Source organism: Benincasa hispida, chromosome 9, assembly GCF_009727055.1.
Source record: "Benincasa hispida cultivar B227 chromosome 9, ASM972705v1, whole genome shotgun sequence".
NCBI classification, from domain to species: domain Eukaryota; kingdom Viridiplantae; phylum Streptophyta; class Magnoliopsida; order Cucurbitales; family Cucurbitaceae; genus Benincasa; species Benincasa hispida.
The window spans coordinates 68,463,529-68,488,161 of record NC_052357.1 but is presented as its reverse complement, the minus strand read 5'-3'; the positions used below and the strand labels follow the sequence as shown (position 1 = coordinate 68,488,161).

At 33.6% G+C, this 24,633-nt stretch overlaps 1 protein-coding gene across 1 annotated transcript; it reads left to right on the top strand.

Moving 5' to 3' along the window:
• The first annotated feature begins 212 nt into the window (after positions 1-212).
• LOC120084866 (oligopeptide transporter 4-like) lies at positions 213-24,205 on the top strand. Its single transcript, XM_039040678.1, has 6 exons — positions 213-716; positions 818-915; positions 11,593-12,165; positions 12,667-12,919; positions 21,579-21,761; positions 23,344-24,205. Exons 1-6 carry the CDS (start codon positions 213-215, stop codon positions 23,959-23,961), a joined length of 2,229 nt encoding a protein of 742 aa, XP_038896606.1. The 3' UTR covers positions 23,962-24,205.
• Positions 24,206-24,633: the final 428 nt, after the last annotated feature.

Genomic DNA, 24,633 nt, shown 5'->3' with positions numbered 1-24,633 from the left:
TTTAAATACCATGTCCACTATTACAGTACACTAAAAAATACCATTCAATGTTTTTCACCAAGGGTATTTATTTTAGTTATTGCCCATGTTTTTTTTTTTTTTTTACAAGCCCATATATATATTAAAAAAAAAAAAAAAAAAAAAGAACCCAGCTCCCACTACTTAAACAGACAGAGGGTAGATTCCGAGATTCCATGATCACAATCAGCGCCATGGGGACGGAGGCAACAGGGACACCGTTAACGGTGGACGAACTGTTAGAAAAAGAAGAGATTTCTCCAATAGAGGAAGTGCGGCTAACGGTGTCGACGACAGACGACGTGTCGCAACCAGTGTGGACGTTTCGGATGTGGTCGTTAGGTTTATTATCCTGTTGCGCTATGTCGTTTGTGAACCAATTCTTCACTTACCGTAAAGAGCCACTGGTGATTACTCAGATCAGCGTCCAGGTGCTGTCACTCCCTATCGGACGGTTCATGGCTTCCGTTCTTCCCACCAGAAAGTTTCGGATCCCCGGGTTCGGGTCAAAAGAGTTCTCCTTCAACCCGGGTCCGTTCAACATGAAGGAGCACGTGCTTATTTCAATCTTTGCCAACGCCGGAAGCGCTTTTGGCGGTGGGTCGGCGTATGCTGTGGGGATCGTTACCATTATTAAGGTTTTTTATTGGAGGAGCATTTCTTTCTTTACATCATGGCTTCTCGTTATCACTACGCAGGTGATTTTTATTTTCTCCTTTGAAGAAAATATTTGAGTTAATTAAAACAATAATATTGTGAGATTTGTTGAGTTAAGTGAGAGTAAGGACTGTTGTTACAGGTATTGGGTTACGGGTGGGCGGGTTTGATGAGGAAGTACGTGGTTGAGCCGGCGCATATGTGGTGGCCGAGTACTCTCGTGCAGATTTCCCTTTTCCGGTAAATAACGGTAACTGTATCTAAAGAATCAGTTAAATTACAAACTTGATCATTACCGTTCAAAAAATGTTAGAAAAGTTAGAATTTAGTTGCTTATAAATAGAATCTAGTTTATATGACTTGAAAAACATAGAGATTATTAATTAAATTTTATCAAACTATAAAAATTAAAATATTAACATTTTTCCTAACCATGGAATCAATTTTGTAATTAAACCTAAAGAGATTTATAAAATTTGCTGAAAAGCTGATTTGCTCTTCTACCTAACTGTTTGATTTTAGTCTTAATTTCAACAAATCTTAAATTTAATTGTTTATTTTATTTTAATTTTTATTAAAATTGGGTTAAGTAGTGACAATAATTTTCATACAAATAAAGGCCACATGTATGGATATATGGAAAATAGAGGAATCAAATCTGGACATTAAAAATATTGAAACAAAAATAGAATAAAACTCGAAATATAGAGACCGAATGGTATTTTAACCTAAAAAATTTGTTAAATTGCAAGTTTAGTCTCTTGAATTTTGAGGTTTTGGTTTATTTGGTATTATAACTTTAGTAGTGTCTAATAGATCCAAACTTTCAAATTTGTCTTTAATATCTTCCTTGCACACTTGAAATTTTAAAAAAATAATTTATATTTATTAGATACATATAGATTTCAATTTTGTATCCAATGTAGTCTTCACTTTTAATTTTCTGTCTAATAAATTATTTAATTTATAAAAATTTAAAACTTTAAGTCTCGTTTGATAACTATTTGACTTTTAAAAATCAAATCTATAAATATTACTTTTACTTATTGACTTCTTTGTGTTTGTATATAATTTTATAGATTGTTTAGAAAAACCATGCAAAATTTTAAAAATTATTTTTCTTTTTAATTTTAATTTATTTATAAATTGAATCAGAATTCAAATGTGTAGTTAGAAATAATGAGCAACATGATAAGAAAATTGAAAGGAAACAAATAAAACTTTTTAAAATCACCAACTAAAAATCAAATTATTATCCAACAAAAACTTAGAGAATAAATTTGTAATTTAATCTGAAAAATTCGTGGATTTTGTGAAAGGATGGAATCAAAATTTCTCACGAAAATTTTACCTTATAATCTTGTAGTTTAGATTTTTTCCCAATTATAATATGTTAGTTTAGATATAAACAAATATTCAAATAATAAAAGATTTTGTGCCTATTTTCAAACGTATTTATGATTAATGATCCCGCCTTCGACTAACGTATGAAATCTAACCCTTTGCCTACATCCAAGCATTACCGTGTTTCATAATGTATCACATAGAGATGACCATGTCTATCGTAGCCCTAAGGTGATGGTCATCTCTATAGCGAATTTTCATTTTTCTCACACAATATTAATGAGAAAACACAACAAACTGTTGAACCAAATGTCACGAATGTTGCTGCGCCGTGGAAGAACCACTGCTCTGAAAGTAAATACGGTGCGACATCGGTGCTAATCGCTTAAGTCGGTTGCTCCTAAAGGTCAACACAACCTCCAAATTCAGGCATGCACTCACCGAAAAAAGGACTAAAATTGAAGAGAAGGTTGCTCAAATTAATAAAAACAAAGTGGAGAAGAAAGAATAAATTTTTTTGTGTGTGTCCTCTTCACAAAACTGAACAGAACTATATAGAGGAAGAGAGGAGGACACCAACGGATGGAATGGAACGGGTGGAAACAGAAAGGTTCGTTAACGAACGAAAATCAACAGTCAGAACCTCAATGGTCTATTAATAGACAAAATCCTCAACGGTCAGTTAACGAACATAATTCAACCGTCAGAATTCCAATGGACCAATAACAAATAAAAACTCCAATGGATAGAATTTCAATGGTAAAAAATCAACAATATAAAAAAAATAAAAGGATAAGTAATAAAAATTTAATTCTTTTTCATGTAAGCACAATTATCCAAATCCGCCCGCCTGGATGGTGTCGCGTGTGGTGAAAGGGTTATACTTCCATCACCAACTCACTTTGGAATCTCATCTAGAATGCCTTGGTATTAATACCCTCTAGGCAATTTTAAATCTATCCATGTGGGACAAAACTTCCCACTCTCTAACTTTTCCTATTAGGCCTAAGCTCAAAAGTCATTTCCAACAATCCTCCACAAATGACTGTTACAAAAAAGTTAACAAGTAAAGAATATAAAATGTTTAATCTGAAAAATAAAGAAATAAATAAATAAGTGTTCTGAGCAAATGAAGGAGATCAAACTTAAACATCAATATCTAATGATTTGAGTTGATGCATAGTGAAGTAAGGCAACAACCTAGTTAGAGAGAGTGAGTTACCTCTTGAACTTTCAATAACACTAGTTGAGACCCCCACAACACACTTACTCCTAGTTATTTTTTCGATTCTACGATATAAAGTGTGCTTATTATGGCCATACACATAAACCTCAGATCACTATAAAAGCTCTAGAAAGAGACCTTTAAACTGCTTCATAGAAAGCGGTCATACCTTCACAATCACGTTAATTGCTTCATCAAGTCTATCACAATAGACCACTCAAACTGAGCTATGAAGACTTTGTCTAGTCCATACTAGGACCTTTTTCATCAAGTATGTCAAAGACAAACCATTCAAAACTAAGCTATGAAGATTTTACACTCATCCATCAAGTCCATACCAGGACCACCTAAAAGAAGGGCTATGGAATAAAAGGTTTTAGTTCTTTCTATCAAGTCCGTACTGGGACCAACCAACTGAAGGGCTATAGACCATCAAGTCTATCGTAATAGACTATCCAGATAAAGAGCTATAGAATCCTATAAGGCTTTAAGCCCCATGTTTACTGATGATTCTAAAATTATTTTCCTTGTTAAGCCTTTGGTCAAAGGGTCAGCCAAATTTTGCTCAAACCTTACAAAATTCAAAGAAATAATTCCTCCCTTTAACAATTGTTTCACAGTTCCATGTCTAAGACGTATATGTCTCCTTTTTCCATTATATACACTGTTCTTGACAATACTTTTGATAGCCTGTGAATCACAGTGTACAGATATTGGTACTGATGCCCTCCACAATGGTACATCCCTTAACAGGCTTCTAAGCCATTCAGCCTCCTGTCCAGCTAGTTCTAAATCAATAAATTCTGATTCCATAGTGGATCTAGTTATGCAAGTCTGTTTGCAGACTTTCATGATATTGCTCCTCCTCCAAGTAAAAACACATAACCACTTGTAGAACTGACTTCATCATTATCAGATACTCAGTTAGCATCACAATAATCTTCTAAAACAATAGGGAATTTGTTAAAATGTAAACAATAGTTTACGGTTCCCTTAAGTTATCTTAACAGACGACGAAGAGCACTCCAATGATCTTTATCAGGATTATGTGTATATCTACTCAATCTACTAACAACATATGCAATATCAGGTCTAGTATAGTTCATTAAAAACATAACACTACCTATAATCTTTGCATATTCAGATTGAGATACAAAATCACCTTTATTTTTCTTAAGAATTATACTAGCATCATAAGGTGTTTGCAGGAGGGTCATCAAAACAATTAAACTTCTTTAGTAATTTTTTAATGTAGTGTGATTGGTACAAAGAAAAACCATTTGCAGTTTTCCTTATCTTAACACCAAGTATTATGTTAACTTCCTCTAAATCTTTCATTTCAAAATGGGAAAATAGTAACAATTTGGTATTATGTATCACCTCTATGTTTGTTCCAAAAATGAGCATATCATCAACATACAAACATATAATCACACACTCAACTCCAAATAACTTTAAATAAACACATGTATCTGAAAAGTTTACCTTAAACCTATTGTTTATCAAAGTATCATTGAATTTTTCATACCATTGTTTGAGAGCTTGTTTAAGACCATAAAGAGATTTATTAAGTTTACATACTTTGTTTTCCAGACCGACAACAGTAAAGCCTTCAAGTAGTACCATATAGATTTCTTCTTCTAGATCACCATTGAGAAATTTTGTTTTTACATCCATTTGGTGAATTAAAAGACCATTATAGTAGCCAACACAATCAAGGCCCTAATAGTAGCTATTTTTGTTACAGGAGAATACGTGTCAAAGTAATCAACATTTGTTTTTAGTGTATACCCTACTACTACCAATCTAGCCTTGTATTTTTCAATTGAACCATCTGACCTTATTTTCCTTTTGAAAATCTACTTGTACTTAATAGGTTTACTTCCTTTTAGAAGATCTACTAAGTTCCATGTTTGGTTCATGATTAAAGAATCCAATTCGTTCATAATAGTTTCCTTCTATAAGCTAGAGTCTACAAAACTTAAGGCTTCTTGAAATATATACTTGCAAATTGATAGTCAATATCATTTGACCTCTCAACTAAGAAAGTAGTTAAAAAATCAGGACCAAAATTTTTCTCAATTCTCCATCTCTTACTTCTTCTTGGTTCTATAACAGATATTCTATCCGTGTTGCTAACATCTACAATATTAAACATACTACTAGAACCTATATCATGCATACTATTAGACAAAGAAGGCATGGAAACAAAATCATTCTCACAATTAACTACTCTAACAAATTTAGTGTTTCCCTTTTTCAAAAGAAAAACATGCTAAAAAAATTCTGCATCCCTATGTTCACACAAAGATCTATCATTCAAGCACATAAATATATATACAGTGCTATTGTGCATAACCAATAAACCTACAGTCAAAAGTTTTAGATCCTACCGTAGGTATCTTGAATGCAGGATATGGAACTTTAGCCAGACATACCCATACCCTCATATAAGAAAGATTAGGCGTATATCCCTTCCAGAGTCCGTAAGGTGTCTTATCTAGTTTCTTGTGAGGTACTTTGTTAAGAATAAAACAAGCAGAAAGCACAACTTCCCCTGACATGTTATCAGACAATTCAGAACTTAACAACATAACATTCATCATTTCCTTAAGAGTTCAGTTTTTACGTTCTACTATACCATTTTGTTGTGGTGAATAAGGAGTAGTAAACTCATGAATAATGTCATTTGATTCACAAAATTCTTTCAGTGTATTATCACTACATTCACCACCCCTATCTGATCTTAACCTCTTAAATCTTTTTATCTAATTGATTCTCTACTTCTGCTTTATATTTCAAAAACATACTACCAGCTTCATCTTTTGTCTTTAAAAGATAAATTATAGTATATCTAGAAAAATCATCGATAAAAGAAATGTAGTAATTTTTCCCACCTCTACTAATGGTGTTTTTTAAATCAACTCAGAGTGAATCAATTCCAGTAATTCTGTGCTTCTATAAGTGACAGGTTTAAATGGTTTTTTGATAAAATTTGATTATACACAAACAGGATATTTACTAGTTTCATGTGTTTCAGATGCATTAATCAATTTTAAAACCTTAAGTTTCTTAACTGATGCAATATTCACATGACCTAATCTACCATGCCACATATCAAGAGACTTAACTATGTAAGCAGAATTAGAAGTACTTGCATTCATCATATTTGAAACAGAGACAGTATTCAATACAAAAAGACCATCAGCAAGATATCCCTTACCAACAAAGTCTCCATTTTTGGTGATGACAACCTTGTTAGCTTCTAGAACAATCTTAAGCCCAGTCCGATTCAACAGACTCCCAGATACCAAGTTCGTACGTAAGGAAGGTACATACAATACATTATTTAAGGATAAAGTTTTTTCAGAGGTTAATTTTAAAAGAACCTTCCCTTTTCCAAGCACTCCTGCTATGGCCGAGTTATTTATGAAGACACATTCTCTATCAGCGATGTCCTCGTAGTCATGGAAGAGTTCTCAGTTTGAATAGAAATGTCTTAAAGCTCCAGTGTCAAGTATTCAATCAATTTTATTTTCTACCAGGTTTGCTTCCACAACAGTAGCAATTACGTTATCTTGTTCAGCTAGATTAGCTTGTGGTGTGGGTTGCTGATTTGGTCTTTCTTTCCTTTGACTGCATTGGCAGGATTTGTGCCCAGGTTTCCCGTAGACATAGCAGATTAGTTTTTTTTTTTCAATCTTCCCATCAGCAGTTTTGTGATGTCCATTCTTCTGGAAATAATTATTCTTTCCAGATTGCTTCTTATGATTTTTGGACTTGTCTTTGTTAACAGCAGAGGATTCAACCAAGTTAGCATTAACTGAATCTAGATTTCCAGAAATTAGCTTATCTTTTAGCCTGTTGGGCTTCTTCCGTGCACATGCGACTGATCAACTCCTGGAGTGTTAGATCCTTCTTTTTGTGTTTCAGATGATTTCTGTAGTCGCTCCAGGATGAGAGAAATTTCTCAAGCAGCACATTAGCTTGTAGAATCTCACAAATTTTCATTCCCTTGGCCAAAACGTTCGCCACCAAAATTTCATAATCATGTATCTACTCCACTATTGGTATCTCGTCCATCATTTGGAATTGAAGCCATTTACTAACAACGTACTTTCTATGACCACCATCATCTCCTCCATATCGAGACTCTAATGTACTCCAAATTACCTTTGCTGATTTTTGGACCATGAAAAAATCGAATGTTGAATCTGTCATATGATTCAGCAAATGGCCACAGATTGTTTTGTTATCTTTCTCGTACTTATCAGGATCAATTGTGGACTGTTTAGATTGATCTGAAACATCAATGGGTTGAACAAAGGATTCTGGATCAGAAACAGTGCTCACCTTTTCAGTAGGCACTTCTATGGTGATGATGTAATCAATCTCCAGCTGCTCGAAGAAGATCAATAATTTCTGAGACCAGCAACAATAATTTGCTCTGTCCAGTGGTTCAAGCTTGGATAGATCAAGGAGAACCTTACTATTCTTGACTGACATCTATGAATATTTGCTTTCATATTGTTGAACCAGATGTCACGAATGTTGATGCGCCATGGACGAACCACTGTCTTGAAAGAAAATATGGCACGACCTCGGTGCTAATCGCTTAAGCTGGTGGCTCCCCAAGATTAATGCAGCCTCCAAATTTAGGCGTGTACGCGCCGGAAAAAAGGACTAGAATTGAAGAGAAGGTTACTCAGAGCAATAGAAACAAAGTGGAGAAGAAAGGAGAAGAGGAGGACACTAATGGATGGAACGAAACAAGTGGAAACAGAAATGTCTGTTAATAGACGAAAACCAACGGTCAGAACCTCAATGGTCTGTTAACAGATAAAATCCTCAACGGTCCATTAACGGACATAATTCAACGATTAGAATTCCAACGGACCAATAACGGATAGAATTTCAATGATAAAAAATCAACAATATTAAAAAATAAAATAAAAGGATAAGTAATAAAAATTTAATTCTTTTTCGCGCAAGTACGGTATACTATTACTGAACCCGTTCGCCCGTCCAGATGGACGGCAATGACAACAGTGACAACGAAGCGTGCGTGTGGTAAAAATTTTATACTTCTACCACCAACTTACTTTCGAATTTTATCTAGAATGCCTTGGTATTTATACCCTCTAGGCAATTCTAAATCTATCCATGTGGGACAAAACTTCTTATTCTCCTTAACTTTTCCTATTGAGCTTAAGCCCAAAAAGTCATTTCCAACACAAACTATGAGACAATTGAAGATTGCAATCGAGATTACCATCGTGTTAAGTTTACAATAGATGGGACTATCTGTAACGTGATATAATATACAACGTATTAGTGTACTTTGACATAAGCAGAAGGCTGATGTAAGCAAAATATTAGATTTCATACGTTTGTGGGAGACGAGTCATTCATCATAAAGACCCTGTGAAAATGTCATTTGTACAAAAATCTCTCGATCAATTTTTTTGGAAAAAAAATTAGGTGCATCCCAACTATACTCACCTCTTATGCAACCTGCGCTCAACGAAAAGTTTTTTCTTTTAAAAAAAAAATTAAAAATTATTTTTTAGTTAAAAGAAGGGGAATATAAGACTTGGGTGCAGCACTGCACCTAAGTATTACATTTTTTTTTTTTTTCTGAAGAAAAAAACTATATTACATAGTCTACATAATCAATGCTCTATTTGCTATGAATTTGACGAGCACAATGGCGCATAAAGAGAACACAGATATGGAGAATATATGATATAATAATAATAATATATAATATAATATATAAATATATAAAATAAATAAATATTAAAATAAATATAATATAACATATAAATATATAAAATAAATAAATATTAAAATAAATATAATATAACATATAAATATATAAAATAAATAAATATAATATAATATATACATATATAAAATAAATATATAATAAAAATTAAATAAAATAACAAATAACGAAGGGATTGGAATTCCTTGCAATGGAAGCAATTGGACGCATCAATCTCCAAATTTCATTTTACACAATACACCGAATTCAGAGTGACGAAAACCATGGAAAAACATAAACCTAAGTATGCTTTCTACGGTTCAAATAGAGAGGAATGGATTAAGAAATCACATAGCCTTGAAGACCAAATCTTCACGTTCCTCTCTAATTCAAGTCGTCTTCTCCCGATCTCACGAACTCGGCATCCACTAACTCAACGAACAGGAACAGACACCACCAAGAGGCCTTCCCCATTATTCTTAAGGACGAGAACTGTGCAGAGATGTGGGCTTGCACTCAATCGTGGCGTGAGAGAAGGAGAAGTAAACTGAGAGTTTTTTCTTTTCTGTGAAATTCACAAAGAGAAGGAGAACCAAAAAGACATAGAGAGAGAACTTTCTCTATCTTCCAATTTGTATGTGTGAGAAGGAAAGATTAAGGGGTGAGGGAGTTATAACTCCCTCCCCTTTATTTTTAAAAAATTTGAATTTAATATATACGCACATGCATACGCACGTGCACTATATATATATATATATATATATATATATATATATATAAACCAATTAATATATATTTAAACTATATGTTATATCACATATAATATATAATCTATAGTTAATATTATATCACATATAACATAAATTATAATTTATTATTCTCTCAAATAACCTAAGATATTAATATGAATTAAATTCTTAATTTTTAACCTATAATGTTTATATTAATCACATTCATATAAATAATAATTGAATCATATTCAAACTATAATACCTCTCAATAAAATATATAAATTTAATATGAATCATATTCATATTAATTTTAACATATAGTTTCTATATGAATCGTATTCATATAATTGATATTTGAATCATATTCAAATATCTCTCATAAAAATTATACATAAATTTAATATGAATCATATTTACATTAAATTTTAATATATAGATTTTATACGAATCATATTCATATAACTAATATTTGAATCACATTCAAATATTCATTTCTCTTATAAAATTATATAATGTATCAACATACATTATATTATATTATCGGTATACATTATTTAAATGTATCTTATACAATTAATGCCCTTTAATTAATTTGAACAATTCAAATCATACCAAAATTAATTTGACTCCCATCAGTCCTCATTGAGCTAATGAGGGGACCTTATAGATCTATAGATTAAAGCTTGAATGATACGAGATTAATTGATTAAAATACTTTTAATCAAATTAATCAACATTCATTAACTGTCGGACACTCCATTAAAGACCGACAGCTGAATTCTTTGTAATATAGATATATTTACGTGTCCATTGGATGTAACCAATCAACAGTGCGTTAACTCTTCACAAATTGTTCATAAGTACAGTTGGGTCAAATTACCGTTTTACCCCAATGGTTAGCCCTTAAGGGAAAATTTTATCTTCTTACCCTAACTATAAGGAAGGAATGAATTCCTTCTTGTGTACTTGTGTTCCCAGCTCCCCAAACGAATCCCCAAAACGATAGACTTATTGAGTCGGCGAATCTGACCACTCTCACCCATATAAATCAAAGGATCGCCCTCATAGGCAGGAGTACACAACTCACTCAAGATTAAGGTCAAGTCACCCATGGTCATCCTGGTGAAATGTAAGTCTTTTCTAACGACGACGTTATAAAGAGAGACTTAACATTTCATGGTCCGATCTTTATACAAACTCTTCTGTATAAGATACCCTCACTCACATGTCTCCACAAGAATTATCAGGATTAGATCATTTGTAGTACTTTACAACAATTATAACAACTACAAGCGGGTTGTATCAGTAGTTACCAGGATAAGACACCCAACCTTATCTATATACTACAGACCATTTAGATTATTACTTAAACATGATCCTTTTATATGTCTACACATATATGTTTAAGTTACATCAGATAACCTTAGATCTTAAGTTAATGGATTATTGCACAAGTAATATAAAATTAATCAACAATTTATTCAACTAACATAAAACTATGAGGTTCTAGAGCAAACACCCCAACAATAATGGATTTCTCCCTTTCTCCAATCTTTTGGGATTGATCACCAATGTATGTCTTTCAAAAGCCACAAAATGCCACTATTTATAGACAATTTGGCAAGTAGGAGGTGGATTACATAGACACTAATAATGTGTAATCTTGAGATACATGGACAACACATGGGGTAATGAATAAGTGACATAGCTAATGGATATTAATAATAAACATCTAAATTATATTTGGTTTAACATATTTATAATACTATTATTATTATTATTATTATTATTATTATTATTATTATTATTTTTATTTTTGGGAAAAAGAAATCTAATTGAGGCATTGGCAGGACATTGCACGAGCAAGACGAGGAAGGCGAGAGGCGAATGACACGTCTAAAATTCTTCCTAATAGCTCTGGCAGGCAGTTTCACATGGTACATGTTCCCAGGCTACATCTTCCAAACCCTTCAAAGCATATCATGGGTCTGTTGGGCCTTCCCCCACTCAGTAACGGCCCACCAACTCGGGTCGGGTTTCTCGGGTCTCGGGTTCGGGGCATTTTCTCTAGATTGGTCCGCCGTGGCTTCATTCTTGGGCAGCCCTCTGATCAGCCCGTTCTTCGCCATCGTCAACATCTTCGGTGGCTACGTGGCGCTCATCTACGTGGTGATGCCTATTGCCTATTGGGGCTTCAACGTCTTCAACGCCAGAACTTTCCCCATATTCTCCTCGGATTTATTCACTTCCGATGGGCAGGAGTATGATATAACTTCCATTGTTAATGGTAACTTCGAGCTCAACCCGCAGGCGTACGGGCAGGTTGGAAGGGTCAATTTAAGCTCCTTCTTTGCTATTACTTATGGCTTTGGTTTTGCTGCCATTGCCGCTACTCTTACTCACGTTGCCTTGTTTCATGGCAGGTCAGATTTTTCATTCATTATTAATTATTCTCCTTTTAAATTTAGTTACTCAATCCAAAGGCTCTTAATTTGTGATGTTATTCATACTGATACAATAGCTTTTTATGAGCGATATATATATAAGTGCAACAAAAATTTGAAAAACCCAATGGATTTAAATGGTTTTGGTGTAATTTGTTTAGTATAAACTTAGACGTCTTATTTTGTATTTGGAGAAAACAAAAGCTTACTAATTCACAACGGTCTTTGATTAAAAAATCTGTTAAAACTGAACTGAACCGATGATATATATATGTATAACATTAAAAATAACTTATAACCTAATTATTTTTGGCGTTGGTTGTAAGTGCTTTTAGTGGTGAATTTGGTGATGGAAAAAAGGATTTTTGAACATAGCTTTATTATAACACTACTTCTCAATTGTAATGCTAAAAACTATAATGTGGCAATTAATTTCTAAGACTAATTACTGGTTGCAACATTATTATTATTATATACTAGGGAGATTGTTAGAAAATTCCGAGTTGCTTCAGAAGGGAGGGAAGACATCCACACGAGGCTTATGAGAAGCTACAAGGACATTCCAGCCTGGTGGTTTCATATACTTCTATTTCTCGCAATCGCCGCCTCCCTTGCGCTTTGCATTTTCTTGAAGAAGGAGGTTCAGTTGCCTTGGTGGGGTCTCCTTTTTGCAGCCGCCCTCGCTTTCATTTTCACTCTCCCAATAAGCATTATCACAGCCACCACTAATCAGGTAATTAAAGTACTAACAAATATATTGACCCATCACTACAAAATATATTAATTTATTTTATTGATCTCACGTTATTCTTAAATATTATATATACTATTATGTTGAAAATCCTATATTCAAAGACCGGAAAATCTCATAATCTTTAAAAGATTTCTGAACTTTTTTTTTTTTGTCAATCGATTTTGAGATGGAACCTGTGTTTATTCAATATGCTATATAACTCATGAAACTCAAATGGATATTTGATCGTCATCTTAAAGTTAGATCTCACATTGAAAAAAATCAAAGTATCTCACAATGTTTATGTATTGGTTGCTCTTCTCATGGTTGATTGGTATTGATATGGAGCTTCATGTTATCTTTGATAGAGTCCAAACAATATAACAACAACCCACTAGGATCTCCTCTAAAATGATCAACCAAATAATTATTCTTCAAAACACCACAAATAAATCACCAAGAAATCAACTAAACAATGGAAAGCAATAAATCACAAAATTCTAGAAGATTAAAAACAAAGAGCACACACGAATTATACGTGGAAAACCTCTTTGATATGAAAAATAAAAACTACGGGATTTGTGAGGAGTCTACCCTTATCAACTTCTCTTATTATGATTAAATTGAGGGAAAAAGAACTAAATCAGTCATACAAAGGTTCACTACCCATCAATACTTTTCATACATAAAAGATGAACACTTGAGAGATAAAAATGAAAATCATCCAGTTTTACAAGTTCTGTTCGACAGCGATTATGGACAAATCAGAGCTTCAAACAACGATCCAACTGTTCAAAAAGAAACCCTATGTGTCACACCCCCTTCTAGATTACTCTCTTAATCTAGAAGGGGATATAACCACGGTAATTACTAGCCCTGCTGCCAGAACCCACCAACTTAGCCCTTTAATCTAAATGCCAATTTGCTAAACATTAATAATGTAAGAATCTGGTACGCCTCCCTAAAAGTTCAACAAAATATTAGTAAACACATGCATACAGCTATGATATAACATCTAATGGGAGAAACATTCACGGATGGGCCTAAGCATCTCTAACAGAGCCCTAGTCCCTCTCAAAACATGTGTACATAAACAAAACAACAACCTAAGTCCTCTTAATAAGCCGAGTCTTTCAGTGGCAAGCAGCAGCAGGATCAATCCTGAGGAATCTGACCACTACCTGAGAAGGGAAACACAGAAATTCCGTGAGCTAAAAGCTCAGTGAGCGACTATAAAATCATATAACATCATGCATTACATTACCATAAACATGTAAATATACTAATGAGCATCTCAGGCAATTGTCTCTAAATGTAGCTTTAAACCATTCTTAGATATCATCAAATATCATTATTCCCTAGTTGAGAACGAGCCTAAATGCTCTAGCTCCCAACGTTTACTACCGACCAAGAGACCCATACTTCGGCCTCTCATTCAAAACTGCCTATGTGCACGTGGCCATACTAAGTACCGTCATACCTTAGGTACTTCCGCTTAGATACCTTCTTAAACCTGTCCTTCAGTATCGAGCTACTAAGATACCTTCTCAAATGTCCTTCGGTATCAAATTGGTCAGGTACCTTCTCAAATGTCCTTCGGTACCGGGGTATTATAGCATCAAGTTAAGTTCCATTGCCTACCATCTACACAAGAACTCATTTTCTCACAGCCTTCCTCTAGGAAGCATATTTCAATACTAGAACTTAAATTTTGTAATGACTATATGACATACCTTGGCCTGTGCTACACATATACAAGTCGGGAAACATGCGTTAAGTTATTCTCCAACCATTTGTTGCTTGAAGGAGTATAAATTCATCATTTATGTCACTGTAACTTACTTGATCTTATATGCATAAGTACTAGAGACATTAATTCACTTAGTCACACACCGCTCGTCAAGCTCTTAATAGTTTATACACCCCTCCTAGCTCTTCTTGGCCTGAAAGAACATAATTCCCGGTTAAACTACTTGGAATTCTTAGTAAAATACCTCAATTAATTCATTTATTAAATGAACTTTCATAAAAAAAAGACAGCTTTACTGGCGAGATCCCCATGCGTGAGGCCAGCGAGATCCTCTAGAGCGAGATCAAGCTTTTCCTAGCAAACTTTCATCTTAGCGATACTCACCTTACTAGCAATACTCAGCCTAATTCCTTGCGAGATTTCCTTCTAGAGCGAGATCAGCGAGATTTCCTTTATAAGCAAGATCCTCATCCCCCTATCTCGCTATAACTCCCACGGTGAACTATTTGCTTGTTCTTCCCAAGCAGCTGTCTGCTTATGCACCGATTCCCTGTTATAATTTCAAAAATTCATAACTTAAAATCCAGAGCTATTTTTAAGAAACTTCCTTCTACAAATTTGTTTAGAATTGAGTTATCTTTCTTAATTTAAAATATCAGCCAAGAATTCCTTATATTTTGGCCTAGAACTTCCAATATTCACCTCAGGCCCTGATTAACCCAAGATTCTGCCTCCTCTGTATTTTCTTCACTTTTTGTTCTTCTCCTTGTGCAATCTTACTTCAGTAAGACAAACTCGCAAATTAGATTCTCTCAGTTTTCGAATGGAACTGATTTCACTAAATTTACTCATGTCAATTGTTGAAACCATGCATTTGAAGTTCTTCTTCTAAAAACTTCCCGCCGCCTTTAGAGTTCAAAGGTTAACTGTCACGTCACTCCTCATTTAATATGTTTTCCTTCCTTTCCATCATAATTCCTATAAATAAACATGAATTGCTACTTAATAAATATATAATATAACATTTCTTTAGCTAAACATGCTTATCTAGGAAACCTAGAGTTCGGGGTTTACACTATGTATCCCGAACAGGCTGACCAAATTTCAGCATGCTCCAATGGTTTAAGCTCCGAAAATCGACAACTTTGTGGAAGCTGTCGCTAAAAAATTGAATGGCTGTCTTTCTCTCCGATGTTCTGCCTCTTTTTCACTTTTTTTTTTCCTTTAGGTCATCCTCATATCACATAAAGAAAACCTAGGGCTTTCAAAATGGGCTACCCTAAAAAATTAGCCCCAATTGGGCTCACAAAACACAAGTTTAAAATAAAATATTGCTTGTGGACTAGATACCCACAACAATCTCCCCCTCCAGCCCAACATGGGGAAGATTCAATCACATCTATGATCATTGAACCTCATACCGGCAAGCTTACTACAAAGCTCAATCTTGCTTTTGGGAACTACCTTAGTTAACATATATGCACTATTCTTGTTAGTGTGGATGTTCTTCAGATTCAATCTCCTCTTCAATTACATCTCGTAGCCAATGATATCTAATGCCAATGTGTTTAGTACGACATGATACATTGGATTCTTGCTCGAATCTATAGAACTTTAACTATCACAAAATATTACATACTCACCTTGCTTCAAACCCAACTTTTGAAGGAATCTTTTAAGCCATAACATCTCCTTGCTTGTTTCCACTACTGCAATATACTTTGTCTTAGTTGTGGACAATGCTACACATTTTTGTAGCTTGGATTGCAATGAGATGGATCCCCCTGAAAATGTACACATAACCTGATGTATACTTTCTGTTATCAAGATCACTTGCCATGTCTACATCAGTATATTCTTTAAGCATAGATTTGCCAGCTCTATAACATAAACTCAATTTGGAGGTACCCTACAAGTATCTGAAGATCCACTTCACTGCTTCCCAGTGAGTCGTACCTGGATTGGGTAGAAAAGACTCATTAGATTGACTGCATGTGTAATATCAGGTCTAGTACACACTATAGCATACATAAAAAAACCAACAATAGAAGAGTATGGAATTGATGACATAAATTCTTTCTCTTTCTCTGTTGTAGGGTAAACTCTCTTACTTAGCTTAAAGTGAGTTACTAGTGTACTAACAAGCTTAGCATGCTTCATATTGAACCTTTCCAACACCCATTAAATATACTTCTCCTAGGATAATCACAATTTCCCAACTTTCCTATCGCGAGCAATCTCCATACCTAAGATTTGCTTTGCAAGACCTAAATCTTTCATGTCAAATAACTTGGACAAGTATTTCTTCAAATTTTGAATCGTATCTATATCTTATCTAACTATCAACTTATCATCAACATATAAAAAAAGAATGATGAAGTTGTTTGTAGGGAACTTTCTAAAATACACACAAGAATACGTTGTAGTTCGTTTATAATCATTGCTTATCATAAATTAATCAAATTTCTTGTACCACTGCCTTGGTGCCTGTCTAAGCCCATAAAGACTCTTCTTCAACTTACAAACAAATTTATCTTTCCCTTTTTCTTCAAATCCTTAAGGTTGCTCCATGTAGATCTCTTCATGCAAGTCACCATGTAAAAAAAAGCAGTTTTTACATCAAGTTGCTCTATCTTAAGATAAAGACTTGCTGCTAATCCCAACATTGTTATAATAGATGTCATTTTGACCACTGGAGAAAAGATCTCATCAAAGTTGATACCCTTTTTCTAGTTGCATCCCTTAACCACTAATCTGGCTTTGTACCCCACTATCTTCTCACCATCTTTCTTGTACTTGAAAATCCATCTGTTTTTCAATGCTTTCTTGCCCTCTGGAGGCTTCACTAGCTTATAGGTTCCATTATTTTCTAGGGAATTTATCTCCTCTTTCATTGCATCGAGCCACTAGTCTTTTTCATCATAAGACAAAACCTCTTGATAGTTCTCTGGCTCTCCATCTTTACTAATTAGAATGAACTCTGAACTTAGATACCTTGTTGAAGGTTTACACACTCTGGTGGACTTTTGAGCCTGAGTATCCTCCAGTTGGGGAATAGGTTGCTCCCCTGCTCATGAACTTCTCCATGAATCATTTCCTCATATGCATCTTCCTCATGAATTTCTTCATCAAATGAAAACTCATCAAGATCATCATCATCAACATGATCTGGTACATTACCATCAAGTTGTATCTCACCAACATCATCATGTACATCATCAATATTCTTATTTTTTGGTTAAACAACAGAAGAAATAGAAGTACAATCATTAGTAGTATTAAAACACAACTCTGAAGTAGATGTGTAAATTGTACTAAGAAGATCTGCACCCTTCTCGTGCTCAAAGAATACTATATCTCTGCTTCTTACTACCTTTTTTTTTTCTGGGTCGTAGCACCTATAACCATACACTTCATTTCCATACCCAACAAAATTACATGGATTGGTCTTCGAATCAAGCTTTGACCTTTGTTCTTTAGGCACATGCATGTATGCCTTGCTGCCAAAGGCTCTGAGATACAAATAAGTGGGATCATTCCCTTCCATGCTCTCTCTAGAATGTCTAGACCAAGAGGAATTGATAGAGATCGATTAATCAAATACACGGTACATTGCATTGCTTCACCCCAAAATGTCTTATGAAGATCAAACATTCTAAGCATACACCTCACATTCTTCATAATGGTTATGTTCATCCTCTCAACAACTCCATTATGTTGTAGTGTGCTAGGTTCTATCTTCTCATGTGTCTAATGCCATGTTGTGAACAATAATACTTGAACTAATTCGAAGTATACTCATAAAAAACACTTCAACTTTCTTTCGATCTCCCTTTCTACCATGACATGAAACTTCCTAAAAATCTCGAACACTTGGTTTTTTTGTCTTCAACATATACACCCAAGTTCTTCGAGTAACATCATCAATAAAAGTGACAAAATATTTATTGTCACCAAGTGACTCCACCTCAATAGGCCCACAAATATTAGTATGTATTAACTCCAATTTTCCTTGCCTTTTGATGGACTTCCCAAAAAAGAAAATTCTATGTTGCTTACCTGCCAAACAATGATCACAAGGGCCAAGAGAAAATGTTTTATCAATAGGGATAAGAGATTTACTTGCCAATAATTTAATCCCCTTATCACTCATATGCCCTTGCCTTGATGCCACAAATTTAGAGAATTCTTTTTTTTCTATTGCATTCAACTTAGAAGAACTTATGCTCAAGTTTATTTTATACAAAAAACACTATAACTCACCTCGAGCAACTACTATTGAACTCTTAGACAATTTCCACTCACTATCACAAAAGGTATATCAAAATCCTTCTTGATCAAGTACATTTACAGACAACAAGTTAAGGCATAAATCAGGAATATAGCGCACATTCTTTAATGTAAGCGTGCTCCCAACACTTGTCTTCACATGAATATCACCTAACCCAACTATGCCACCTGAGCTCTTGTTTCCCATCTTCACACTACCAAAATCATAAGATTGATAGTTATTCATGAAATACTCTCTTTTGGGAACACAATGGTATGAAGCATATGAATCTACCACCCACTCTGTTTGAATTTCTACATTATGACATTCACTGGTTGCACAAATCAAGATGACAACATTATCACTCTGAGAAATAATTGTTGCAGTATTTTTATCATCTTTCTCTTTTTGTGAGTCTTGCTTCTTCTTTGTTCTTTTTTCCAACGATAACAAAACTTTTTTATATGGCCAAGTTTGTTATAGTAATGACATGTTCTAGTCTTTTTGTCTCTAGACTTGGATCTCCCTTTTGAGTACTACGGTCTTTAGGTTCCTTACTATTGTTTTTTCTAAAATTCTCAGCAATAAGAGTATGTGAATTATCAACTTCTATCTCATTTCTTCTTATCTCTTCGTTGAACATGCTTTGTTTGATAACATCCAAAGACAAAACACCTTGTGGAGCAAAGTTACTAATAGTCACAACCAAGGTTTCCTAACTGTCCGACAAAGAACTCAACAAGAACAAAGCCTACAATTCATCATTAAAATCAATTTTCATAGTAGTCAAATGCTCAAAAACAGACTTCCCGCCATTCAATTTCAAATTAACAAGCTGTTTGATTAAAGAAGTTTTGTTATGTGCGGTCTACCTTTGATAAAGGTCTTTTAGTTTCTTCCACAACTCATATGGGCCAGACTCCTTAGAAAAATGGTTGAAAATGCTAATATCAACCCACTACCTAATAGTCACCAAATTTTTTCTCTTTAACTTTCCCCAATATTTTTCTTCCATTTTTTTTTTCTGGTTTTGCAGGTTTAGAAATTATGCAATCTGCTTTGTAGTTGTTTCAATTGGATCAAATAAATCTTTGCAATATAACAAATCCTCCATCATCGATCTCCAGATTGAATAATTGGTTGATGTCAATTTTATCATTGAACTACCTCCACCATTACTAGTAGACTCCATAATAAGGATTAAATTAAAACCTGCTCAGATACCAACTGATAGAACCCAAACGATATACAACAACCCACTAGGATTTCCTTCAAAACAATCAACCAAATAATTGTTCTTCAAAACACCTTAAATAAATCACAAATAATCACCAAGCAATCAATCAAACAATAGATAGCAATAAACCACAAAATTCTAGAAGACTAAAAGCAAAAAGCATACATGAATTATACGTGGAAAATCCCTTCGATGTGAAGAGTAAAAACCACGGGACTTGTGAGTAGTACACTCTTGTCAACTTCTCTTATTATATTTAAATTGAGGGAAAAATAACCCAAATTAATCATATAAAGGTTCATTACCCACCGATACTTTCATACATAAATGATGAACACTTGAGAGATAAAAAGAATGAAAATCATCCAATTTTATGGGTCCTATTCGGCAGTGATTACGGACAAACTAGAGCTCAAAAAATGATCCAACCATTCAAAAGAAGACCCTATGTATCCCGAATAAGTTGACCAAATTTTAGCACGATCCAACGATTCAAACTCTAGCAATCAATAACTTTGTGAAAGTTGTCGCTAAAAAATCGAACTGCTGTCTTTCTCTCAATTTTCGGCCTATTTTTCACTTTTTTTTTTCTTTTAGGTCATCTTCATATCACATAAAAGAAAGCCTAGGCTTTCAAGATGGGCCAACAAAAAATAGCCCCAATTGGGCTCATAAAACACAAGTTTAAAGTAAAGTTTTACTTGTGCAACAACAAGTGGGCTGGACACTCACAATAATCTTATAGGCGTGTTAAGGATCTCACAATGAAAAGATAGAGAGACCTCACAATTTTTAAAAGATACATGAGCTACTCTTCTCATTGTTAATTGATTTAAAGATATACCATGTCTATCTAATATAGGGTCGTGTCCACATTGAAAAATTTCATCTATATCAAATGGAAAAAACTGAGGTGCAATGTGAGTTGCACTCATCTTTTATACATCTAAAGCTACACTCAATAAAAGTTTGCTAGTGGCAATTGTTTTTTAATTTAATTTTATATTTTATTTTTGTTATATTAGAAAAATGGGAGGCATTGAATTAGGTACAACGTAGTCACACATAATCATTATCCTTCTCTGTGCACCATCTAGTTTTCTTTTCTTTTTCTTTTTTTTTTTTTTTGAGTACAACAACGGTGGGAAAGGGGATTGAACCTCTGACTTCTTAGATCAGAGTGTATATCAATACCACTAAACTAAATTCATTTTGGCAGCGGACCATCTACTCAAGAGAAAGGCTCGTTTAAATATAAACATATTATGATGAAGCAAAAAATGTAGGGCGTGGGGCACTATAATTTTTCCGTCATTAATAGTGGTTTTTGTCTTATAATTTTTTATATAAAAAATTTCATAAAATTTGATTTAGTTAAGAAATTTTATTATGTATGGAACAGACTCCAGGGCTGAATATTATAACAGAGTATTTGATGGGAGTGATATTACCTGGAAGGCCAATAGCCAATGTGTGCTTCAAGACTTATGGGTATATAAGCATGGCTCAAGCAGTCAGCTTTCTGAGTGATTTCAAATTAGGGCATTACATGAAGATCCCTCCTAGGTCCATGTTCCTTGTTCAGGTACACTTTTACTCTTTTATTAAAAATTAGTTTATTTTGGTATCTAAATTTTCAAAACATCAACTTTAAAATATATAACAATTTTGATTCTCATCACGTCGATAACATGACATCAAATATGTATTTTAATATTCTACATGACCTATATTTAAGTCACATATGTTAGCATTACAACAAAAAAAAGATTTTTCATGACACAAGAGCATATCTAAAATAAAGGGGGTGAGAGAAAAAACTATCATAAAAGTCCAAAAATCACATTTTTGGCGATAAAAAAAATACTGATTTTCAGATATCAGTTTTTTTTTTTTTTTTTTTTTTTTTTAGTTTTCCAATGTCACAGATTAATCACTTATCAATTGTCATTAAAAGAAAATTAACATTTTATTAAAAATGTGTTTTGTTGTAGTGTAGTTTGAGTTCAACATTTAATAGATAGATATTGTGTAACATAATAATATAGAAAAAGTAAGCATAATGTACTCAGCTAATATAAACAACTTTTTAAAGTTGATTGATCAAATCCTCACAATTGTTCTACTAAAAATAAATAATAATATTATTATTATTATTATTATGACGACGGCGGCGGCAAAGACATCTAAAATAGATGCTTTAGAAGTTTAAAGTATGAGATATAATGTATGTAAAAGTTGGAGTGGCTGAAATAAAATTAAAATGCTCCTTTTCTCTCTCTCTAATAAAGCTAGGAAATCTAACATTGTTCAGAAGTATAATTTATTTACCATACAAAAAGGTTAGACTTAGGATTTTTTTTTTCAAATATAAAAAAAATGAAACAAAATATCTATAAATATGACAAAATTTAACTATTTATCTGTCGTAGGGTATATCGCGGTCTATCATAGATGAACAATGAAAATTTGCTATTATTTATAAATATTTTCAGTAATTTTGTCATTTAAAATAATTTCCCTATAATATAACATAAAAACGACTATTTACCGGCCCGAAGAATTTATTCTTGATTCTATTTTAATAAAAAAATTAGAAAGTATCTATTTTTATATCTCAACTACATTTGGACTAATTTTATATAACAACTCGTCTAAGTCTACAACATTGTCAAGAAAATTAGTAGAATGTTGAATCTACAACATGATGGTTAAAATATTTAATTTAAGTATCTATTTGGATTGACTAGAGAAAAAAATATTTTTTCAAAAAATCATTTTTATTTAATTTTTTTTTATAGAAACAGATTAAAATATATTTTGATAGTAGAGTGTTTGCCAAACATTTCACTTTTTTCTAAAATAACTTATTTTCAAAATTAAACACTTTATGAAACATACCATAAATATGACCACTTCCATAAATTGATTTTGAAAAGAATTAATTTTAAAAGAAAAATACTTAGATGCATATCTATTTTTGGGTCTTCAACTCAATTATTCAATCATAGTTGCCACATGATAATTTCTTTTTAAATTAATAGATCATTTGATGACGTGTCAAATAATGAAAAGGAGGGGTTAGTTGGAAGTAGTGCTATATTTTTATCTCTAAATATTGTGCAATTCAAGAATTAACAGCCTTTTCACTATCCATGTGTACGCAGCTGATTGGAACAATACTAGCTGGGACAGTGAACATCAGCGTTGCATGGTGGCTTTTATCAACCGTGGACCACATATGCCATCAAAGCGCTTCCTCAAACAGCCCATGGACTTGTCCAAGCGACCGAGTTTTTTTCGACGCGTCGGTCATATGGGGCTTAGTCGGCCCAAAGCGCATATTCGGCTCCCAAGGGAACTACCCAACTCTCAACTGGTTTTTCCTCGGCGGCCTCCTCGGCCCTTTCCTCGTCTATCTCATCCACCGATTATTCCCCAACCAAACCTGGATTCCTCTCATCAACCTCCCCGTCCTCTTCGGCGCCACCGCATACATGCCCCCAGCCGCGCCGATTAATTACAACTCCTGGCTTTTAGTCGGCACGATCTTTAACTACTTCGTCTTCCGGTACCGGAAGAGGTGGTGGCAACGGTATAACTATATTTTATCGGCGGCGTTGGACGCCGGCGTGGCGTTCATGGCGGTGCTCATTCACTTTACATTGGGTGATCGAGTGCATATGAATTGGTGGGGTTCCAATCCAGTGGACACGGATCATTGTTTGCTTGCAAGTTGTCCCACCGCTAAAGGCGTGGTGGTTGACGGTTGCCCGGTGTTTTAACTGCTTTCTTGAATTTTCCGGTGTGAGTTATTTTATTTTATTGGGTAAAAATCTATTGTTTGTAGTGATTTCGACATGTCGTTTGAGTGTGAAATATAATTTAAACTTTTCCTTCCCCTGTTCGTCTAAGTATAGTTTGAAACGCAAGTTTGTATTAAAAGTTTAAATTAAAGGTTGTATTTCAATTATGAATCATATAAGCTTAGTTGCCTATTTGATTATTTAACTTTAGTCCATATTTGATTATTCTTCAAAATTGTAGAAAGTATTTAATTCATTTATGAACTTTTAATTTTACACCTAATAAATATTGATCTTATTAGATATTATGTCTAATGAAACTTTAAACTTTCAATTTTGTGGTGGATACATATGTAAATTTTTAAAATTAGAAATCCAAAATTAAATTTGTATCATAAAAAGTGCATATATCAAATAGACACAAAATCTTAAAGTTAAAAGACTAAATTTGTAATTTAACTTTATTTTAAAGATCAAATTCTTATATATTTTTTTAATCGTAGCTTGTATACTGAAACCTTGATAGTAGGGTTTGACCAACAAATTATTAGGTTATATAATAATAACAAAAATTCAATCATCCTATAAAGACTTTTCAAAGTTAGCTTGGCAATGAGAGCATAGCCAAATGACATATAAATGTATTAGTGA